Genomic DNA, 21,866 nt, shown 5'->3' with positions numbered 1-21,866 from the left:
AAATCGCCAGACTCCAAAGGTAGTGGTCTTCCCACTTCTCCACTCTGCCTCCCCCTCAGGTCAAGATTAATGATTTGAAAATAGGAAGTTTTCCAAAGAGGTGCCTTCCTTGGTAGCTCTGGTTCTCCCCACAGATGGATAGCAAATGGTATTTACATAAAGAGATTTCCAATAGCCATGGGGTGAGAGGGCTTGCTCAGCCATAGAACGTTCCAGTGTGGTAAATGTGTCTCTCACACAAAATTCCAGTTTCCAGTTGAAGTTCAGTTCATATCCACGTGGAGGGTTGGATGGTCCATTCCAAGTCTATTCCTGGGACAAGTGCCATGTTTCTCAGGTGACTACAAGAGGGATTTCTTTGTTTTTAAAAAGGCTAGAAAGAATACCTTTTGATCTAATGAAGAATTTCACATCCTGGGGCGTGGTTGGGGGAAAAGGGAAGGAAAAATGAACAGGTACAAAGCCTGTCTGTGTAGAAACAGCCCTTTGTTTCATAAGGCAGATAAAAAGCAATATTTGTGCTCTCACATCCCAATAGCAGGGTCAAGCAGAAAAGGAACATTTTCCTGCTTTGACTTTGTACCCCTTATCAACAATTTTAAAGTGAAGTTTTACATCATAGAATAATATGGTATAAAATCCTATTTTGTTCAACAGATACATGCTGTGGTCCAGGGCATTTGGCTCTATGCCGCAGAAAATGCTGACTTTTAGATATAGAGACCCATCCTAAGAGTCCCTCCCTGGAAAGGACCCTAAACATCAGTCAGCCAGACCCCTCTGCTCCTTCCTTCTAAAGATGGGCCAGATAGATCTACAGTGGCAGAACCAGGGTTCCTACCAAGTCAACCATTTTTGGCTCCACATCCAGTATTTATTATACTGCACTACCTCAATCCTCAACAACAGCCTTGAAAAGAATTTGAGTGTTTTGTCATTTGCTATTTAAAAGCTTACAAAATGCTTCTCTGGGCTTACTTTCTCTCCCTGCCCCACACCCCAAAATCAATCTGACTCCTTGAGGGTTTGTAGAATAGAGAAAAGAGTATTCTATGCAGGGTAGCTCTGGTTTCAGAGTCTGGGGATCTGGGTTTGAATTTCTTCCTTACCTCTTAACAATCGTGTGTCATTCAGCAAGTCACCTGAGTTTTTTATCTGTAACTGATGGAATTGTGCCTGATAGCCCTTAAAGCTCTGTGGCTGGGATGCTATGGTCTGGAAGTAAGGAGAGGGGAGGGCTTGAGGTTAGGAGTCTAGCACACCTGGATCATGGAATTATTGGCTGCATTACTAAGCAGTTGTGTGACTTTGGGTATCAATTTCCTCATCTGTAAAAACAAAGGCTTAGATTAGATAAACTCTAAGGTTATGGTAGCTAAGTGGCACAGTGTATGGAATCCTGGACCCTGAGTTCTCACCACCTTAGCTGTGTGACACTGGCCAAGTCACGTTAATCTTTGCCTCAGTTTCCTCATCTGTAAAATGGGGATGATAATAGCACCTACCTCCTGGGGTTATTGTGAGATTCAAATGAGATATATGTAAAGTGCTTTGCAAAATCTTAAAGCACTATATATAAATGCTAGCTGTTATTATCAATAGCTATTAAAGGACTTTAGGGGTCACCTAGTTTAATTTCCTCATTTGACAGGTGAGGAAATACCTAGCCCAAAGTCACACAGTCTATGACAAAAAAGGAATTCAAATCCAAATCCTCTGACTGCTGAACCAGAGTACTTTCCACTGTCCCATGCCATCTTTTAAGAAGCCCTGGGTCCAAATCCTATCTCTGATACGTCCTATTTGTGTAATGACAGCAAGTCTCAACCTTGGGATGCCCACAAGCAATTTTCTGAGAGTAGCAATTATTGATCTCTACTGATAGAAAGAGTTTCCCATGCTCTGGACCAAAAATTTTTTTAAAAAAGGAAAAAAAGAAGGAAGGAAGGAGAGAGGGAGGGAGGGAAGAAGGGAGAAAAAAGGAAGAGAGGGAGGGAGGAAAGGGGGAGAGAAGGAGGGAGGAAGGAAGGAGAGAGGGAGGGAGGGAAGAAGGGAGGGAAAAAAGGAAGAGAGGGAGGGAAGGGGCAGAGAAGGAGGGAGGAAGGAAGGAGGGAAAGAAAGAAGGAAGGGAGGGAGGAAGGAAGAAAAATAAGGGAAGAAAGGGAGGGAGAGAAGGGGGAGGGAAGGAGGAAAGAAGGAAGGAGGGAAAGAAAGAAGGAAGGGAGGGAGGGAGGGAGGAAGAAAAATAAGGGAAGAAAGGGAGGGAGAGAAGGAGGAGGGAAGGAGGAAAGAAGGAAGGAAGAAAGCCTTAGACCAAAAAGCCAGATAGATAAAGTGAAGGCATCCTCACCACTTTTCTAATTTTAATGAATAACTATCAACTGAGAGAAGGGAGAGGACCCCATCATGAGTTTCAATGCCTGCTGATGTTTGCAAAGGTTTATCACTTCAAAGTCCCAGGCCAACTATAATTTCATCTCATCCTTCCTCAAACCAGAGAGAGGAAACCTCAACCTTTCATTTGACATAAGGAGGAAAAGTGAAGATTTGCCTGAGGTCGACAAATGCAGGGCAGAATCTGGACTCCTGACATTTTGCCCTGTGTGCCTTTCTCACTCCACCATAGAGATGCAGCATGGTGGACTCTGGACTAGGCAAATGACAATTTCGAGAAGTGTGTAACCTGAATCTATCCCCGTCCTCTCTCTGGGCCTTGGTTTCCTATTCTGTAAAGTAAGAATACGGGACTGGATGACCTCTAAGGTCCTTCTAAGTTCCAAATTTCCAATCCTATGATCCATACCGTCATTGTTCTCCTATGAGAATGCTTTAGTCCTGATTACCAAAAGACTTTCTAATTCAACAACTGGATTCATGTTTTATCCAGAACAATCAATCCCAACTCATTTGGAGGAGTAAGAAAGAAATGCCTTGAAGAGCATAAACTCTAAATATCCTCAAAAACTTGAGGCAAGGCAGAGAGAACATGAGAAAAAGTTCAAGTTTCACATGATTTTAATACCCATTCCAATAGCTCCAAAGGCTCTGATCTGATCCCAGATTCTATTCAGATACTGACCCATGGAAATAAGCAGACAGATCTTTTCATAATGTAGCAGTCAATGAATTCATTCTGCCCTCTAAAAGTTTCCCATGATCTCAGCTGGCCAAAATAGACCATTGGAGAAAAGGAGCCAGGGAAAATAAAGAAAAAGCAATCAAATAGAAGAGGGACCTAGAAAATATAAGGGAAAAGTCAATGAAATGCTCTGGCAGAGAGGGCTGTGACCACTGGCCTGAGGGTGGGCTCTGCAAGGTCCTTGGAAGCTGACCCATGAGGATACACCAGAGAACTTGATGATAATCAGTTAGCTACTGTGCTGGGAAATGGAGCCTATGCTTTTGGCAAGACTTGAAACAATTCACCACCTTGGGCAAAGCACTAGAGCATGCTAAGAATGCATGGTGGCGGAGAGCTGGGGTGTCGCTTATTCAGGGGAATTACTCATAGCAGCTAAATGGACTCACCCCTCTTCACTCTTGGAATCTAAGTGGAAAGCCGAGTTCTGATTGTTCCTGAGGTATCGATCCTTTAAAGGCTTGGATTCTTTCGGCCACACCCAGAACCAACTGCTTCAGCATTTAAAACAACTCAACTATTGAATTTCAAGTGGATTATATGAGACAAGCAATCTCTCTCTCTCTCTCTCTCTCTCTCTCTCTCTCTCTCTCTTTCTCTCTCTCTGTCTTTCTCTCTCTCTGTCTTTCTCTCTCTCTCTGTCTGTCTCTCTCTCTCTCACACACGCACACACACACACTCACAAAATTGGGTTATGAATATTGGTTTGACTCAAATTTAAAATGTGTCCATGGCAGATCTTCTAATATATTACACATAGATCAGAATTTATTATCTGTGATTAGGTGGGGGTGAGGGTGGGGTCAAATCTAAGGCCAATGTGAGATCACCTCTGTTTTTTCCATATGAGGTAATATGGAGCTCTTTCTTAGGATCCAGCAGGGCCTTGCCGGTGAGAAACATGAATTGGCTTCAGTGAAGATCTCTAACGGTCATTTTGGGCCCCCAAAGCCCAATGAGAGCTCGGAATTCACTGCAAAGCCCTTTCATATTTTTGGCTTTCGGGCAACTCGCCCAATTGGCAATCCAGAAGCTTCTGAATATCATTTCCTTGGACGTTTACCAAAAGAAAACAATCAGTCGTCTAGGATGACAGAAGAGAAATTTGCCCACTACTACTCCAGAAGGCATTAAAAAGCCATTGGGCTCTTTAATTAAACTATAAATACTGCACGGATTCCTGGGTGTTTGGCAGTCCCAACTTTTTTCCTTTGTCTTTCTTCCTCTTCTTCTTTTTTTATTTATTTTTTTTTTTTGGCAAATTATGAAGGCATATGGCATCTTCTGGGGAAGGAGTATATCAGAGGCCTAGCTTGATATCCTGTGGTAAAAGTACATGTAGCCCAGGTCTTTGGGGGGCCTTTCTGAGGCACACACTTTATGGTCATTGTAGATCACCCACCTGCAAGAAAATATAGAAGCCATGGATGGATTTACATTGATTCAAATCAGAATTTATTTTTCCTTCTAGAATTATTATTCACATCATAATAATTATTTATATAACACAAAGTAATGGGGGAAATGAGCACAGACTTAAAACTGGAAGAGATCTCAGAAGCTTCAATAGAGGAAGAACCTTAAGTCTAGGGAAATTAGGATAAGTACCAGAGTCAAGATTTGAATCTAGTATAATAATCACTAACCTCGAGTTTTGGAAGGACCTCATCAACCATCTAATCCAATGTTTACAGATTATAGGATGAAAGTCACACAGCAAGTACATGTCAGAGGCAAACCTCATAGCACTTTGCAGATGGTAGCAGCCTGGTCTTTGCAAAGGGCAGCCCCATTCCAAGACCAGCCCCAAACCTCCAAGACCATTTGATATAGCACAGAGGGAATTTAAGTATACAAAAGCAAGGCCAAGTAGGATCTGTGATTCCCTCTGAGTAATTACAATTCTTTTAGCTCTTAGAAGCTGATTTTATAGAGCTGAAGTGACCAAAAAAAATGTGCCATCCCAGTGCCAACCTGATGATAAGCATCTTAAAACTTAGCCATGCTGGTCCTTGAATTCTAGGGGTGGTCTTCCTGGAAACCTGATCAGCTAGGGAGAACCCACCAAACCTGATGCTCTACAAGAAAAACCTTCAAGATTCTAGACCCATTTTAATACCCAGATGAGTTGGAAAGACCTGACTTCAAATCCTGCTTCAGACATTTAACAAGTGTGATCCTAGGTATCTCATTTAACCCATGTCTGTCTCAGTTTCTTCATCCATAAAATAGAAAATAACAGCTACCTCAGATAGTTGAGAGAACATATATAGAATATTTTGAAAAATATCATCCTCCTCATCATTACTAAGCATCAGGGGAAAAAAACCTCATGGAGGAGAAAAGCTGCTAAAAATCCATCTTCTCTAAACAACCAATAGTGCCCAATAATGGATGTTATTTGGCTGAGTCAGGAGCAATTGCTTAACAGGTAAGGTAAACCCTTTTTTCTTTTCCAAGATGAACTCACCTGCCTTCCTTTTTGATATGACAAACATAATGGCCGCTCATGGTGGACGGTCCCATGTGGCTGATGAACCCAAAGAGCTCATACCCTATGAAAAAAAGATAGGGGGACAAAAATGATTGAAGGGGCATCATCCCCAGAAATCATCTCCAGATACATCTTTTAACAAATTATGGAATACTTAAGAGATCACTCAGGCTTCTACAGACACTCAAAACTGCCCCCCCCCGAATATAATTCTCTTATGAGAGGCTGTGTAGCATATTGGAAAGAGCTCTGGAGTTGGAGTTAGGAGATCTGCTTTCAAAACCTACTTGGGCACTTTCCAGCTATATGATAATGTATAAGCCATTTCATCTCTAACGGTCTCAGTTTCCTTTCTTAGAGTAATGATCCCGCAATCCTTAAGGAACCACAGACTTGTGACATATTAGGCCCATAAAACAGAGCCCCCCAAAAATCAATCTGAATGATTCTGAATTCTACAGTGCCTGAATTGAAATACATGTAGCATAAATCACTAAGACAGAGCTCAAACTAAAACTCATATCTGCATAGCAAATATGTATATACATACACAAATATACCTTACAACAAGCTGTCTCTAAAGGAGAAGTAAAGGAGAGAGAGATGGAGAGAGAGACAGAGACAAAGACAGAGAAAGTCAGGGAAACAAAGATAGAAAGAAAGTGAAATTAAGGGGGAAAGTAAAAGAAATGGGGCATTTTGATTGAAAAAAGTGAAATGGAACTCAAGCTTGGATAAGATAAATAACATGTACATGTCTAGCTACTTTACTAGATTCCATTTAGTTTTAGACTGTACTTCTAAATCCCCCAAAATGCCTAATGTAGTGTCTTACATATGGTATGTATGCCCAAGATTCAGACAAAAGAGACAAAAGGTAATTATGGATGAGGAGTCATCAACAGCTAGGATAACCAAAAAAGACCGCTTTCAGAAGCCTGCATTCGAGCTGTCAAACAGCACATGATAAAGAGTCAACATTTCCTGGGGCAAAGCACCTGAACTGTGGCTGCTTAGATCAGCCAAATTTCACCCAAGCTGCCAGGCAGACAAGGCCCAAGGCCAGTCAAACCTCAAAAGACCGAACACTATGCATAAAAAACATGACAAAGTGAGTCTGAGATGCATTTTCTCCCCTTTTTGGTTCAAAACTTCAGGCATGCTCAGACAACCATAAAAGCAAATTAATTAAAAGGAAAATGTTTCCTTGGCATAAATCTAAGTCATATAATTAAAATTAACAATGTTTATCAATACCAGCAACCGTCAAATGCATTATTCAAGACCCCCTGCTAGAAGACAGCCCCAATAAGGAGACTGAAGCGCCACTGATTTCCAAGACTTCTAGAGGCACCAGAGATCTTAAGGTATCTTTGTAGCCAAGAGAAAATCAAAACAAATAAATCAAGGAAGCCATGTCACCACATATATACAAACATACATGGCTGAGGGCACCCTGTTCCCCATCTCCATCAAGGTTTTTCTTTCCAAAATTATTATTTCTCTCTAACACAGTATATTTAAAGCCAGAGATGCAAGACATAGTGGATAGAGAGAAGGACTAAGAATCAAGAAGACCTGTTCCAAGTCCCACCTGACACAACCTGGATATGTGATCCTGGGCAAATCAGCTTTTCTCTGAGTGTTTCTCACAACTCTAAGACCATAAGACACAGATCAGTTACTGATCTGCACTAGTAAAGGGAGTTTTCACACTAGGAATTCACTACATCAATAAAATCACAGTTCTAGATTTTAAAAAAAGCCAAGAACATAAACCATGACTGACTTGTTCTGACAGGGCTATTCCCCATTTAGAAGAAATATCTCTACTCTGTTAATCTTTCCCACTTGAATGTGAAATCCCAAAAACTTTAGTGTTGTTTTAAGCTATTAAAACTTGAAAAAATCACTAGAAATAGTCTTAGTTTTATAAATAACTATTAAAATTTTTTAAAACTACACTGGGAATTTTGAAATACCCTATAGTTGGCACATGAACAAAATAAGAAAGTCTCAGTTTCTAAATTCCTGGCTTACAAATGATCCTACTTACAAATGGCCATGCGAATTCTACTGGCCCATGGTATCACCCTGTCTCTCTTGGTGTGTGTCTCTCTCTTTGTCTGTCTGTCTATCTCATACACACACACACACACACACACACACACACACACACACACACTCTATAAACGCTGATGGAAAAACTTAGAATTTTAGAGAAGATTTGGACTTAGAAGTGGAGGAAGCCATCAAAAAAAAAAAAAAGGAGTGGTGGAACAGACTGTCAGGAAGAACAGTTCTGCTGTTATGTGTTGGCCCTTGTTCAAAAGCATCTTTCTTCACATTGAGATATCTTTCCACTTTGCTTAGTATTTTACTTCCTAAAATTCCTCCAAAGAGAGATTCATTTGGATTAACAAGGATCCTTCTTTTAAAATGTGGAATTCATCAGAGGCACCTAAGAAGCTATCAAACAGTCATACCTTAGTATAAATTTGGGGCCCTATAATTCCACTGGTATAGGGAACTCCAAGCGATTCCTCCTATCCTTATGTAGATCTACCATTTTTCTGTAACTTAAAGCTTTAAAAAGTTGCCTAGGAAGAAGTGATTTGAATGTTTCAGAGACGAATTTGAAACCAGGTCTTTCTGACTCCAAGACCAGCTCTCCATCCACTCTACCATTCTCTTTTTGGATATCAAGTCTCCTAGAGGCTTAGTCGAGATTTTCATGGATAGCTCTCCATTAAATACTCTACTATTTCAGTTTGTTTTTTAGAGAATGAGGGTCCATGTTTTCAAGACTCTGCCTGGTATACTGCTGTTTTATAGTCATATGCAGAAAGTCCAGAGAACAAAAACTTAAAAATACCAGCCTGGGTTGTGAGCATGGAGAATCCCTTTCACCAATATTATAAATGACTGAACATCCACTTAAAACTTAAGAATACCAGAAATAGTTAAATGTTTTCAAAATTTAAGATCTGCCAAAAATATGATGAAAATGACAACGATCATGAGAAAGTTGATATGAACTGATGCAAAATAAAGTAAAAGCAGTTAATATATATAGCAATGTAAATAGAAAAACCAATATCAGAAATAAAAATCCATACAACAGAATTGTAATTAACAAGTTTGTTCCCAAAAGAGAGAGATGGGAAAGAACCTCCTTTCCTTCTTTGATGAGATGAGGTACTGTGGATATGGAATAGTCAGTTGGTCAATAAGCAGTGATTAAGTGCCTTCTATGTGCTTGGCACTACAAGTAGAATTGAGGCATACAAAGAAAGGCAAAGGATGACCCCTTCCCTCAACAAGTTCACAATCTAATTAATGAATTAACATTTGAGTTAGTTGATGCATTGGTTCGTTTTCCTGAACTCTTTTTTTATTCTTTATTTTAAAAGATAAGTCTCTGAGACTTGGAAAAAGAATACATTGGGAAATATAAATAATGTGAAAATAAAAGATACTGATAATTTGGTTTCTGTATTAAAATAATAGTAATATTGTATAACAAATGTTACATAATAAATAATATGTAATAATAGTAGACTACATTTTTCCAACAATGCTATTCTACAAGTGACAGAATAGTACAATTTCTGAGGAATTAAAGCTATTAGTCATTCAAAAGTAAAGGAAGGGAGTATACTGAGTAGGATGCAGCATATTATATGAGCAATTAATTACCCAGGAAAGTGGTGTAAAGGATGTGATCAAACATACAACCAGGAAAAAAATGGGAAACTGATATAGAAAAAGGAAGAGGTAACTCGTGGATAGCCTGCAAGCACTATTCATATCCATAGAGTGAAAAAAAAACATTTGAAGAAAAGGTCACAGCATGTGTGGTGGATCACTTGTAGATGATTTGTGGAAGACCCTAGACAAGAAATGAATAGGATGAGAGACATGGATAGATTGTAATCTGTACCACTGAAGTGACTACCCCCAATGAGAGATCACAAAACTATCACAGCATCTTTTTCTTCCTCTCAGAACTAAAAAAATTGTAAATTCATAGAATAAACCCTGTAAAATTGACTCAAAACACTGAAAAATATAATATCTCCACTTTTGAATTTTAAATGCCCTTGTTCCTCATGAGAGGCCAGGATGAAATAGGCTAGTAGTATAAAGATAGAATGGTCAGGTTTTTCATTCCTTCCCCTTTCTGAAAATAGCAATCAGGATTTGGCCCCATTACAGAACTCTCTCCTCCCCTCCCACCCCTTACTTACTCCACCACCAGCCTCCCTGAAAGATGCATCTCTGGTACCTGTAGAAAGTAGACTCCTACTTTATGCAAAGTAATTCTCCATTCCCCTCCTTTACTGAAAAGTCAAGCAGGTCTACAACCAGTGCACAGATGTAGCTGGAAGAATGTAGAAGTGTTCTGACTAATCAAACATAATCACATTTTAACTGCATTAGTAATCAGTGCCTTCTTAAAAAAAAAAAAAAAAAGCTTGCATTAAGTGCAACAGAGAAACACATTTTGCAAAGGCAGAAGCCCTGAGAAACCAGACTTTAATGTCTCACTTTCTACCCTTCGACCCCGTTCTTATTATTTATAAAAATTAAAGAACTGACACTAAAATGAATACAAAACATCAATGAATGGGACTCTCCTACAGAACCTTTCTCTACTACCTTTCCCCCTACTCTCCGGCAAGAAACAGGAAACCATCATCTCTGAAAGCAAAAGATGTTCTCCAGTTAAAAGCAGCAGGCATTTGCTCAGGGGGCCCATGCAAAATCCCACCATAATAAATGTCTTCACAGAAAGGGGTCCTCACAAGGGACCTTTCCTATGATCTGCAGATAGTCCACCTGACAGTACTTTTTTGATTTAATATTGAGAATTTCCTCCAAAGAAGAATTTCACAAAATAAATGTCATCTTTCCTTGCTGTCTATGAGAGACTCTCTAATTAAATACCTGATGGAGCAGCTAACATAGTACAGTGGATAGAACACTGGTCCTGGAGTCAGGAGGAGCTGAGTTCAAATCTAGCCTCAAACACTTCACACTTCCTAGCTGTGTGACCCTGGGCAAGTTACTTAACCCTAAATGCCTCACACACAAAAAAATCTACTAATAATTAAAATATCTGAATTTTTACTCTTTTTGGAGTATTCATCACTCATATTCCATGAAGAGTAATCTATAAAGCTGAATCCTAGCTGAGGTCTTCTCAAATCTTTGTATTTCTAGAAAGCAGCAATTATCCTTCATCCTCTTCTTGCCCTCCCACCGTCCCCAGAAAAAAAAATCACAATTACCCTCCTCATGAAAAAAAAATCACAGTTAATTCAAACACCATCTATCTAGAGAAAATGCAAGATCTTGATGAAACTAGAAGTGATGGATGAATGTCTTCTACTGTTTGGAATTTAGGCCATCCTTGACTTACAGCAATTCTATTGACTTACCTTGCATGGCTCTGCCAATTACACAATTAAAATTAGATTAATAAATACGACACTCACAAGTGGCAGTACAAGGACTATGTTGCCCAATAATTCTTCTCTCTGGTACACTGCAACACATTGAACCCTAACCAGCTGACTCTGAGCTGCAAAAAGCCTCCCCTCACCTTATATAGAGCACTTCCTGAGAGGTGCTCAGCTCCTGGACTCTAGCTGTGTCCTCCAAGCCCCAAATTCCCTCCTCTCCTAGTCTGTGCTATCTCTTAGGAATCTCTTAAATAAGTAAAATTTAATAAAATTTTATGTGAATTATTATATTCTCTGCCTAATAAATTTATATAAATATTAGATATCTTTATTCTAGGCAGGATAAAAATATGTGATTCAAAATTGAATGCGTATGGCATTTGAGGTCACTTCTATGAGACATCTATTAACACTTTGGGGATCAGAGATGCTTCAGCACCATGGCCAGTGGTCAGGACTCATCTAAATATAGCTGGTAGTTCCAGTCAGGATCTTTTCAATTTATGGGCATTTCCCTATCTCTGTGGCAATAAGGAGAGGTAGATTCTACAGTATGACAATAAAAGTGTAGACTCCTAGACTCTCAAGCATAGTCTTGATAAGAGATAATTATTTATCTATACCTTTCCTGATCTTTCCATATCTTCCCTCCACCCCCTGCAGGGACATTACCAAATGCCAGTCATAAGCCTCTATATACCAGAGAGAATGACACACCGATACACAATCTCTCACTTAGCTATTTCTCTTCTAAACATTTCATTGATGAAGAGACACAGAGGTACACACACATTAAAGAATCTTTTTTTAGGGAAAATTAAATAATGTACTGGTATCCATCCCACAACCCAGAACCCAGGTCGTAGTCTTGAAAAATAAATTCAGGTTGATGAAAGGCATCAAATGGGCTAATCTAATTAAACCTCTTCCTCAGATTAACCCAGTAACTGTGTCATGTCCCTCCCCCCACTACAACTAACCCTTACGTTTCTGCTCAGCAGGGAGTGACTTGGTCCCACTCTAAATGCTGGCCATGGAACCGAAAGGGCTTTCTCATCACAATAGATCATAGTCTATCTGTCTCCAAGGTTGTAACCTTGGGGTTTTCTTTCTGTCTTCCTGGAATGCTCCCATTATTCTCACTGGGGATTATTTCCACCAGCTCAATATTTCAGGCGATGCTATGCTTTGTTCATCCCCTACTCCCTAGCAAATTTCTCACCAGTTATATTCCCTTACACACACACACACACACACACAGAGAGAGAGAGAGAGAGAGAGAGAGAGAGTGTGTGTGTTTCAGATGGGGAGAAAGACAGACAGAGAGACAGAGAAAGATAGAGATAGATGGAAAGAAAGAGAGACAGAGTTTCAGATGAAGATAGAGAGAGAGAAAGAGAGAGAGAGAAGAGAAGAGAAGAGAAGAGAAGAGAAGAGAAGAGAAGAGAAGAGAAGAGAAGAGAAGAGAAGAGAAGAGAAGAGAAGAGAAGAGAAGAGAAGAGAAGAAGAGAAGAGAAGAGGAGAGAGAATAACCTCTGCCACTGCTCCTGGAAAGGATATGTTAATCTAATCTCCTAATGACTACACTCTGGCTGGCATTCCTATAATGTTCTGGATCAAAATTCTTTTATCTGACCACTGGTCCTGTATTACCTTCCTATTAGAATGAGCTCAAGGGCAAAAACTGTCTTTCTTTTCGAACCATATCCCTTCAGCATAGTGCTTGGCACATACTAAGCAATTAATAAATGCTCTGCAATGGGCTGTGGATGTCTCACAGTGTTCATTTTCATGAGATTTGATCCAGAGTGCCTTACAGCACAAAGACCATCAGGACTCAAAGATTAATGAAGTTCTTTGAAATGCTCAACTGTCAATTCAGTAGGGCATATGAGGCATACAGTAGAGTACCCACAATATTTCAACCCTTTGTGTAAATTATTTTACTTAGTTTTTAAAACAAAGTATGAACAAAGTTCATGAACAAAGTATTATTATTCCATCTTATAGGTAAGTAAAGCTGAGATTAGATACCTTGCCTGAAACTCTCAGCTAAGAAGTGATATCACCAGATCCAGAACCCAGATCCTTCTGAACTTAAATCTACTTTTTTTGCATCACACAACTTTCTATCTACAGACAGCTATGAATCCAGCAAGTCACAAAAAGAGGGCATAGCTATAATTGTCTCCATCAACAAGCATTTATTAATTGTTTATTATATGTCAGGCACAATGCTAAGTACAGTGGATACGAAGAAAAATAAAAAAATAGTCCCTTACATCAAAGAACATAGAACGACAACATGGAAATAAGTATGTACATTCAAGATATATATAGTGCAAATGGAAAGTGATCTCAGAGGGAATGCATTGGCAGTGGGAAAAACTAGGTAGAATCTCTTGCAGAAGGGGGGATTTAATCTATGTCTACAATTAAAAACCTGAAGGAGAGTTTTTGGTGCCATCTGGCATCCTACAAAGAAATAAAACACTTTAGCAGTTTACTGGGTACACTTATGAGAGCATTCTACCTGCCTCCAATCTTCTGTCTGCTTTACTCCAGCTCCATCTTGTGGTTTGCAGAGTTTAAATCCCTGTTGAAGAAGGCCCAATCTCTAAAGGGAAATCCATTAGAGAAAAAGTGATTAAGCACTGGGCTGATGGGCCATATTGTATGTAATAAATCCAGCAAAATGGATTAGGAAAGCCTTTGACCATTAAGGTTTTCAGCAAGGCAGGAGGACCAGTGATTTGCAATGAGTAACACAAAAGCCTTAAAATGAACACAGAATTCAATAGGAGTATGCCCCAGGCTTGCTAAAACTACCAAATCATAATTAGAATACGCATATCTCATACGAATATAGAGATTTCTTCTTTGTTATATAGAATAGTTCTCTAGGAATTGGAGGGGGAGTCCTAGAAAAGTAACTTTAGGCAATTTAAAACATATCAATGAAAATCTTTTTCAAGACAAATTTCCTGGCTGCTTCTAGTTTGTCGTCAAAAATTCATGTTGGTTCAAATAAGATTCCTACAACCCAAAGTACTATTATCCTTCCAATATCCTGAGGTATATAACCTAAATAGAGAGTTCATCTCCTCCTTCCCCTTCCCACATCTATACACTCACAAAACCTTGTCATTTCTACATCCACAACATCTCTCTCACATAAACTCTTCTCTCTACTCACATGGCCACCACTTTAATTTAGGTTCTCCTTATCTCCTATTTACATCTTTTGATGACTTTCTAATTAGCCTTTCACCTTCAATTCTCTGCTCATTCCAATCCATCCTCCATACAGTGGACAAAGAGACAGGACCATGTCAATCCCCTCCCCCATAATCTTCCGTGGCTTCCTATTGCCTCTAGGATCAATGTTAAATTCCTATTTGATTTAATTTGACTATCTTTCCATTCTCCTTATGCATCATTTCCCTTCCTACAATCTATGATCCAGCCAAACAGTCATTTTATTTTTCACAAATTACACTCCATCTTCCATCTCCACATTTTCCTTTGGAATGCATTTCCTTCTCAACTCAGTCTCAAAGAATCCCTCGTTTCTTTCAGGTCACAGCTCAAATATCACTTTTTACACAGTTTTTTTTTTCTGATTCCCCATTTCCCAATTGCTAATGCTGCCCCTCCCAAACTGTATGTAACTACTTTGGATTTCATTAATTTCCACTTATATTATTCAAATGATTATTTTGTGTCTACAGATAAAAAGTATATATTTATCTACATGTCAAAACAAGAAATATAGGCCAATGTATTATGCTCTTTAAAAGTTGTTTAGAGCATGGCGAAGGTAAATGAACTCTACGTCCCAAAGTCAGTAGAGTAAGGAAGGTCTTTTGGGAGCAACCACATTCCATCAGGGAGGAGCTGAAATTACAAAACTTTTCCTGACAAGACACAATTTGCTTCTTTGTAACATCACTCATTTGCTCCTGGTTTTATCTTCTGGAGACAAACAAAACAAGTCTAATGCTTCTTCTACATGACAGCTTCTAAGTTATTTGAAGGCATTTCATGCCCCACCCTAACTTAAGGGGAAGTGGTGAGGAAGGAAGGAGGGGAAAAGAAGGAAGGAAGATTAAAAAGGAAGAAAAGAAGAAATAGGGGCAGGAGGTCAAAGGGAAAGAAGGAAAGCAGGAAGGAAGGCAGGAAGGCAGGAAGGCAGGAAGGCAGGAAGGCAGGAAGGCAGGAAGGAAGGAAGGAAGGAAGGAAGGAAGGAAGGAAGGAAGGAAGGAAGGAAGGAAAGAAAAGAAGGCAAGAAGGCAGAAAGGCAGGAAGGAAGAAGGCAGGAGGGAAGGAAGGCAGGAGGGAAAGCAGGAAGGAAGGAAGGAAAAAAGGAAGGGAGAAAGGAAGGAAGGAAGGAAGGAAGGAAGGAAGGAAGGAAGGAAGGAAGGAAGGAAGGAAGGAAGGAAGAAGGGAAGGAAAAGGAAAGAGGGAAGAAAAGAAGGAAAAGGAATAGATCATTCCCTGAGACCTCTCCTCTTTAGGAATGGCTTTGCTAGTGTCCAGAGTCATATTAGCTTTTCTGATTACTTTTTCATACAACTGCTTGCAGTTGTTAAGCTTGCAATCTACTAAATACCTCAGATCTTCTATACAAAAATAGCTGTCTAACCATACCTCTCCAATCTCATACTCAGGAAGTTGATTTCTTGAACACAATTGTAAAACTTTACATTTACCCCTTACAATGTCACCTTATTAGCCCATCTGGATTGGTGGGGGAGGAGGGGAACTTCGACCCTGTCATCCAATATGCTAGTTCTCCTCTTCCAGTCTTTGACATGTTTGAGGAGACAACTTACTTCCTGATCCATCTTTCACTCTGGGACCATCTGGCTTGGACTCTGAAATAATGTTAGCATTTGCATTGTTCTCCATCTCCATCATGTGGGCAATGAATTCATTATCCTCTTCCAATTCAGGGTGACTGAAGATCCAATCCAGGGCCCGCTCCAAGTTGTTGTTCTATTGAAAGATAGAGAAATATTGCTGTAATGTCTGCCACTCCTTTGAACCTTCAGGCATGAGTTTTAAAGAGAAGATGACCAATAGAGGGTGAAAGGGTTGGACTCCTCAGCATTAAGTGCTTTCAAGAAATAACTTGGATTCCATGGACAGAATGAATGAATGTTCAAGAGGCACTTGAGAGTCTCCTGAGGAAAAGCTATTATTAGATTCTGGGCTAAATGAGTCCTAGCAACATGGCAGTTTTGCAATGACCACATCATTCTTGATTCAGTACTATATATGCTAATACTGACAACAGAGTAATGAATACCTTATAAAACAACAGCATTAACCTAAATACATCCCTTTGTAAAATCAGACCAACAGTCACATTCAATGGACCTTAAAGATCCCCTAAGCTGGAACAGATGGTAAGCCCCATCTATGTATTTAAGTATCTCTTCCTCCATCATTCATCATTCATCCTTGGGTAACTGAGCAGAATGCTTCTTATTGAAGTGATGACTTCACCTTCTTTCAATCTCCCATACCACCCACCCATCACCACTCAGGGGAATTCCATAATCAGGGTACCAAGAAAGCAATCAGCATTTATTAAATAGTTATTATGTGGCAGGAACTGGGCATATAAAGACAAAAATTAAACAGTCCTTGCCCTCAGGGAGCTTCCATTCTATCAGGAGTAACAACATGGACATCTCTGGATATATACAAAATAAATACAAGGTGATTGATCAGGGTGGACAGGGGAGAGGAGAGGTCACTAGAACCTGGGAAAGATCAGGAAAGCTTCACGAAGAAGGAGCACTTTACCTGAGATTTGAAGGAATCTTAAAAGACGGGCAAAGAGGGTGAGAATTTCAAGCATGGGAGACAGTCGGTGAAAAGGCACAGATATGGCATGACACAGCAAGGTCTGTTTAACAAGAATATAGCGTGCGTGATGCTAAACAATGTGTCATAAGCCTAAAAAGATAGTTTTGATTCCAGACTGAATTGCTCTAAATACCAAACAAATGAGTTTATATTTGTTCCTCAATGTAAAGGGAGCAACTGAAAGAAGGAAGGGAAGGTAAGAAGAAAACAACCATGTATTAAGTACCTACTATGTAGATAGACATGCACTGTGCTAAGTGCTTTAGAAATATTCTCTCCTATTATCCTCCCCACAACCTTGGGAAACAGCTGGTATTGTTTTTCCGCTTTTACAGTAGAGGAAACTGAGGCAGACAGCAGTTGGGAGAATTGCCCAAGCTCTCACAGCTATCAAGTTTCTGAGCAGGGATTTAAATCCAGGAATAATAGTAACAATAGCAATAGCTACCATTTCTATAGCACCTATTAAGTGTCAGATACTATACTAAGTATTTTTCAAATATTATCTTATTTGACTTTCAAAATAACCCTAGAAGTTAAGTGCTATTAATATTTCTATTTTAGAGCTGAAGAAGCTGAAGCAAATAGGAAGTGAAGTGACTTTCCCAAAATCACACAGATATATGCCAAAGACTGAATTTGGACTCAAATCTTCTTGACTCTAGATTCATTAAACAATTCATTAAACAATAATTACTACCATAACTACTAGTGCTACCCACTACAACAACTAGTACTACCACTACTAAAACTAGTATTACCCCTACAATAACAACTATTACTACTATAACTCCTCCTAGTCCTCCTTCTCCTCTTCTTCCTACTATTAATGAAAAGGAAGGAAATTGTGAACTTCAATTGCTTTCCTGTGACCCAGCTAAGATCCACCTTCAACTTGGAAGCAAATCTAGGCAACCAGTTGGACAAATTATGATCATTGGATCATAGTTTAGAGATAGACTATATGTGCAATAGAAAGTCACTAAGTATCATGGAACTATAGCGATAAAGAGGACCTCTGTATTACATGGTCAAACCCATACCCAAAAAGGAATCCCCACTCTAACAAACCCAACAAGTGATCATCCGGCCTCCACATAAGAGGAACTCTACTCCTGAGGTGGCCCATACTACTGCTGGACAGTTCCCAATTGTTAGAAAGTTTTTTCTGGTCACAAGATCAAATATGCTTCTTTGCAACATTCTACCTCATTGCTCTTGGTTCTGGCTTGAAATCTCACAGACCCACTCAAGGTTTTCCTACACATTTAAGCCAGTTGGTGTCTTCTTTCATGGAACATCTTTTAAAATGCTTGAAGATGGAACTTTGAAATTGCTGGGAACCTGAAAGTAAATCCTTATTCCTTAGGTAGATCTTCACACCCAGTTATCGTAAGGAATAAAGCCAAAACCTTAAATGAAGTGGATAAAATTCCTTTGACATAAGTTCTTCAAATGCAGCTACTGGGAGACCATAGAAAAGAGGATCTTTATTCTATTCCCTTAATAACCAGAAAATCAATAAGTATTTATTTGGTGGAAAATAATTCTAAAATATGAGATATTCCAAAGTCAATATTTATTTAAATTGTGTGATTCCCAACAAATCTCAGAAATGAGCAATTACTTTTTCCATTATCACACAAGAGAAAGGCAAATGGAAGCTTCTTGAGGACAGAGATTTTTATTTTTGTTTCCGAATCCTTTAGTGTCAAATACAGTCCCTTGTTTATAGTTATACCTAATAAATGCTAACTGACATGGAGAAGATTTGGATTCCTTCTACCTCTTGGGTTACATTCTCCACATTTATAATACTATTAGGTTCATGAGTATAGATTTCCCTCTGGAATTCCCTAAATTGAAGAATACAGAAAAATAGGAAAGGAATTTTTATAGGAAACTTGGAATTATTGAATATTATTCTTAGATTTTTTTAAATTTCAAATGCTGCTAAGGGAGCAACAAGTCACCCTAAAGGGAAACATCTACTCACCGTGGCCTTTAGGGCCTGAACGGCCTGAGTTCTCTGGAAACCCATGGAGGTGATGATGGCTACAATTTCTTCTGGAGGCTGGTTATCCAATCCAATAGCACCAAAAGCAGTGGCCCCCATAGTAGCACTTCCTCCAAAACCAGGCAGAGATAATGGTTCGGCAAAATCTATGGTAGAAGAGCACACTCAAGCCTTTTCCTTGATGGTACATTAGGAATCAAAGGTAAAGCACAGAACATATTGTTCTTTTGGACTACCTAAGTTAAGCTCACCTATTTCAAACCACAACGGTATTTTTGGATAAACTCTAACAGAATACAGGGAAAGGAAATGGTATCAGTCACTGGAAAACCACTCCCACTTTGAAAAAATGACTACATTTGCAATAGACTTCACAATAATGAGCTTCAGTGTTATTATTCACGATTTAAAAATTACCTACCAGGCTCTTCCATATGGCCAATGATCCAGTTGAAAGCCACCTCAGGTCCCATGTTTCCAGTATAGTACACAGCTTTCCGACATGCCTCCAGAGGGAAACCCATCTCTGCCAGCTGCATCACAGAGGACTCATCAATGTCTGGTGCTGCAAAATAAAACATGATATTCCAGCCTGAAGAGTGAATTGTTCCCATTTGTCACTCCCCCTTTGCATCTCTTCTTCTTCATGTTCTACTCCCTCACCATATACCATCAAAAGACAATTCTTAAAATCTGCACACTTTAACTATTGAGGTCTCATCTAGACCAATTATGTGAAAAGGGGAATTGTGGAAATTCTATGAATCACAACAAAAATTGCTCATATTCGTAGAGTACTTTACACTGATCAATCAATAGAAATTTATTAGGTACCTACTACATTCCAGGCATCCCACAAGACAATAGGAATACAAATACCAAAAAAATGAAATAATCCCTAATTCACATATTGTGAACTCCTTAGGTCCCTTACAACAACCCTATAAAATAGGTGCTGTCCTTGTACACTTGTAACAGAAGAAACTGAGACTCAGAGATGTGACGTGGTTTGACCAGGGTCCCACACACAGCTCATAATTATGTGAGGTCAGACTCAAACAGGTTGCCTTAATGACTCCAAGACTTGCATTCCATCCAGTTCAAAAACCTCTCTTGAGCAAAATATTTTTAAAAAAAAATTTTTTAACTGCTTCCAAACATGGAAACATTAAAAGCCTTTGCTCCTTGGTCTATAAAATGGGCTCCTAGTGGTGTCTGCTTAAAAATGGAGTTTTTTTTTAATCTTAAAGAGAAGAAAGGGGCTGAAATAAATAATGCAACAATTTGGTCCTGGGTGACCAATTTCTTATGTAGTTCATATGTTCAACTGACGGCAAGAGGTAAACATGGAGCCTTTTAAATCAGCAATGAAAATAGTTCATACAATTATACACCACAGGGTGGCTTTGGAGGGGGAGGAAAAAACAGTCCTTACTACAGTGTGAATAACAGCTCCTCTTCCTAATTAACCATAAATGCTTTGACTAATTAAAGTATTTCTTTTTTAGAATACCCAAGAGCATTAGCTCATGCAAGGAAGAGAACAAAAAAAAAGTGAAATAGATTAAGAAATATTAAAAGTGAAATCAATATATTTCAAAATATGAATGAATCAGGTAAAACTATAGAAGCTGCATGGCTTTGTGGAGAGAATCTCAAAGTCAGGAAGTTTGGGGTTCAAATGCAACCTATGATACCTACGGCTGTGTAATTCCAGGCGCTCAACCTTGAGAAAACTCTAAACCTGGAAGTTGCAGAGAAAGTATAGACCTTCATGAGTTTTAGTTTCTCATGGGGAAAAACTCTAGTTTCTAGTAAGTGTTCCTTACTATTGAATTGAATTCAGAGAAGACATGAGGGCCTCCATGGCCAGAAGCCCCAGGTCTGTTTAACCTATTTATGTTCAGGCTTTTAGAAGAAATTAGCCTGCTCCTGAAGGTTGAGGGAAGAAGGAGATTTAGAATTGGTAGAAACCTTTTCATTTAGAAATCACAACATTTTACATAAGTAGGCAAGCAGTATGACTTCCCCAATATTGCAGGTGCCGTACGGAACAGAGAAAGCAATAAATGTATAGCAATCAAAATGGCCAGGGAGGGGAAATGCGGAAATAAGTTATAACAAGTTGGGAGAGAGGGATCCAGAATTTTTGTTGTACCAAAGAGACTGACTCAACAGAAACTCTCTTTCTTAGACCTGTAGAACATGGACTTTTCCTTCAACAAAGAAGGAATCTTGTAACTGGGAGATACGCCTTGTCCAACAGTAATTAGATTTAGCGCCAAAAAAAGTCTGCTGTCCTTGTATAGAAAAGCAAATATTCTATCAACTACTTGATTGTCTATTCCAGTATTAACCTTCAGAGTCCATGAGGGTAAGGTCTGTATATCATCTAAACTCTGTATCTTCCCCTGCATAATAGTATATATATATATATATATATATATATATATATATATATATATGTATATGTATATATATGTACAGTGTTTAGTGAATGTTTGTAGATTTTTTTAAAAATTGTTATTGTTATACAGGAAATGATCAATTGGTCCCATGTGGAGAATTCATAGATGAGTTCACAGGATGAGCATTAAATGTAAATTTCTTGAAAGCAGGACTATTTTTGCTCGCTCTTTGTATTTCCAGGGTTTAGCAGTACCTGTCATATAGTAAATATTTAATAAATGCTTATAAGCTGACATGAACAGTTTGCTATCTATACCATCAGAAGGAGTAAGGGTGTATTGGTAAATGTCCAAAGGTCAGCTTTTAAATATATGTACCGGGTTGCCCTTTTAACTTAAATTGCCTTTTTTTCCCCAAAACTTTCTTAAGTCTACTCTAACCAATCAACAAAACAATAAATCA

The 21,866-nt window shown here is 38.9% G+C and overlaps 1 protein-coding gene across 2 annotated transcripts in view; it reads right to left on the bottom strand.

The window, feature by feature from the left end:
• Positions 1-2,956: 2,956 nt before the first annotated feature.
• The window catches only part of USP13 (ubiquitin specific peptidase 13), a 126,307-nt gene continuing 107,397 nt past the window's right edge, over positions 2,957-21,866 (bottom strand). For both annotated transcript variants that reach the window (XM_031957707.1, XM_031957708.1), the window contains 5 exons: positions 19,417-19,560; positions 18,975-19,141; positions 15,937-16,099; positions 5,610-5,694; positions 2,957-4,541 (listed from right to left, as the gene is read on the bottom strand). In XM_031957707.1, the coding sequence (XP_031813567.1) occupies positions 4,448-4,541; positions 5,610-5,694; positions 15,937-16,099; positions 18,975-19,141; positions 19,417-19,560 (653 nt within the window). In that variant the 3' untranslated portion in view covers positions 2,957-4,447. The remainder of the gene's footprint in view (positions 4,542-5,609; positions 5,695-15,936; positions 16,100-18,974; positions 19,142-19,416; positions 19,561-21,866) is intronic.

Source organism: Sarcophilus harrisii, chromosome 3, assembly GCF_902635505.1.
Source record: "Sarcophilus harrisii chromosome 3, mSarHar1.11, whole genome shotgun sequence".
Taxonomy (NCBI): domain Eukaryota; kingdom Metazoa; phylum Chordata; class Mammalia; order Dasyuromorphia; family Dasyuridae; genus Sarcophilus; species Sarcophilus harrisii.
The sequence above is the reverse complement of the archived record's forward strand: the minus strand, read 5'-3'. Positions and strand labels throughout refer to the sequence as shown.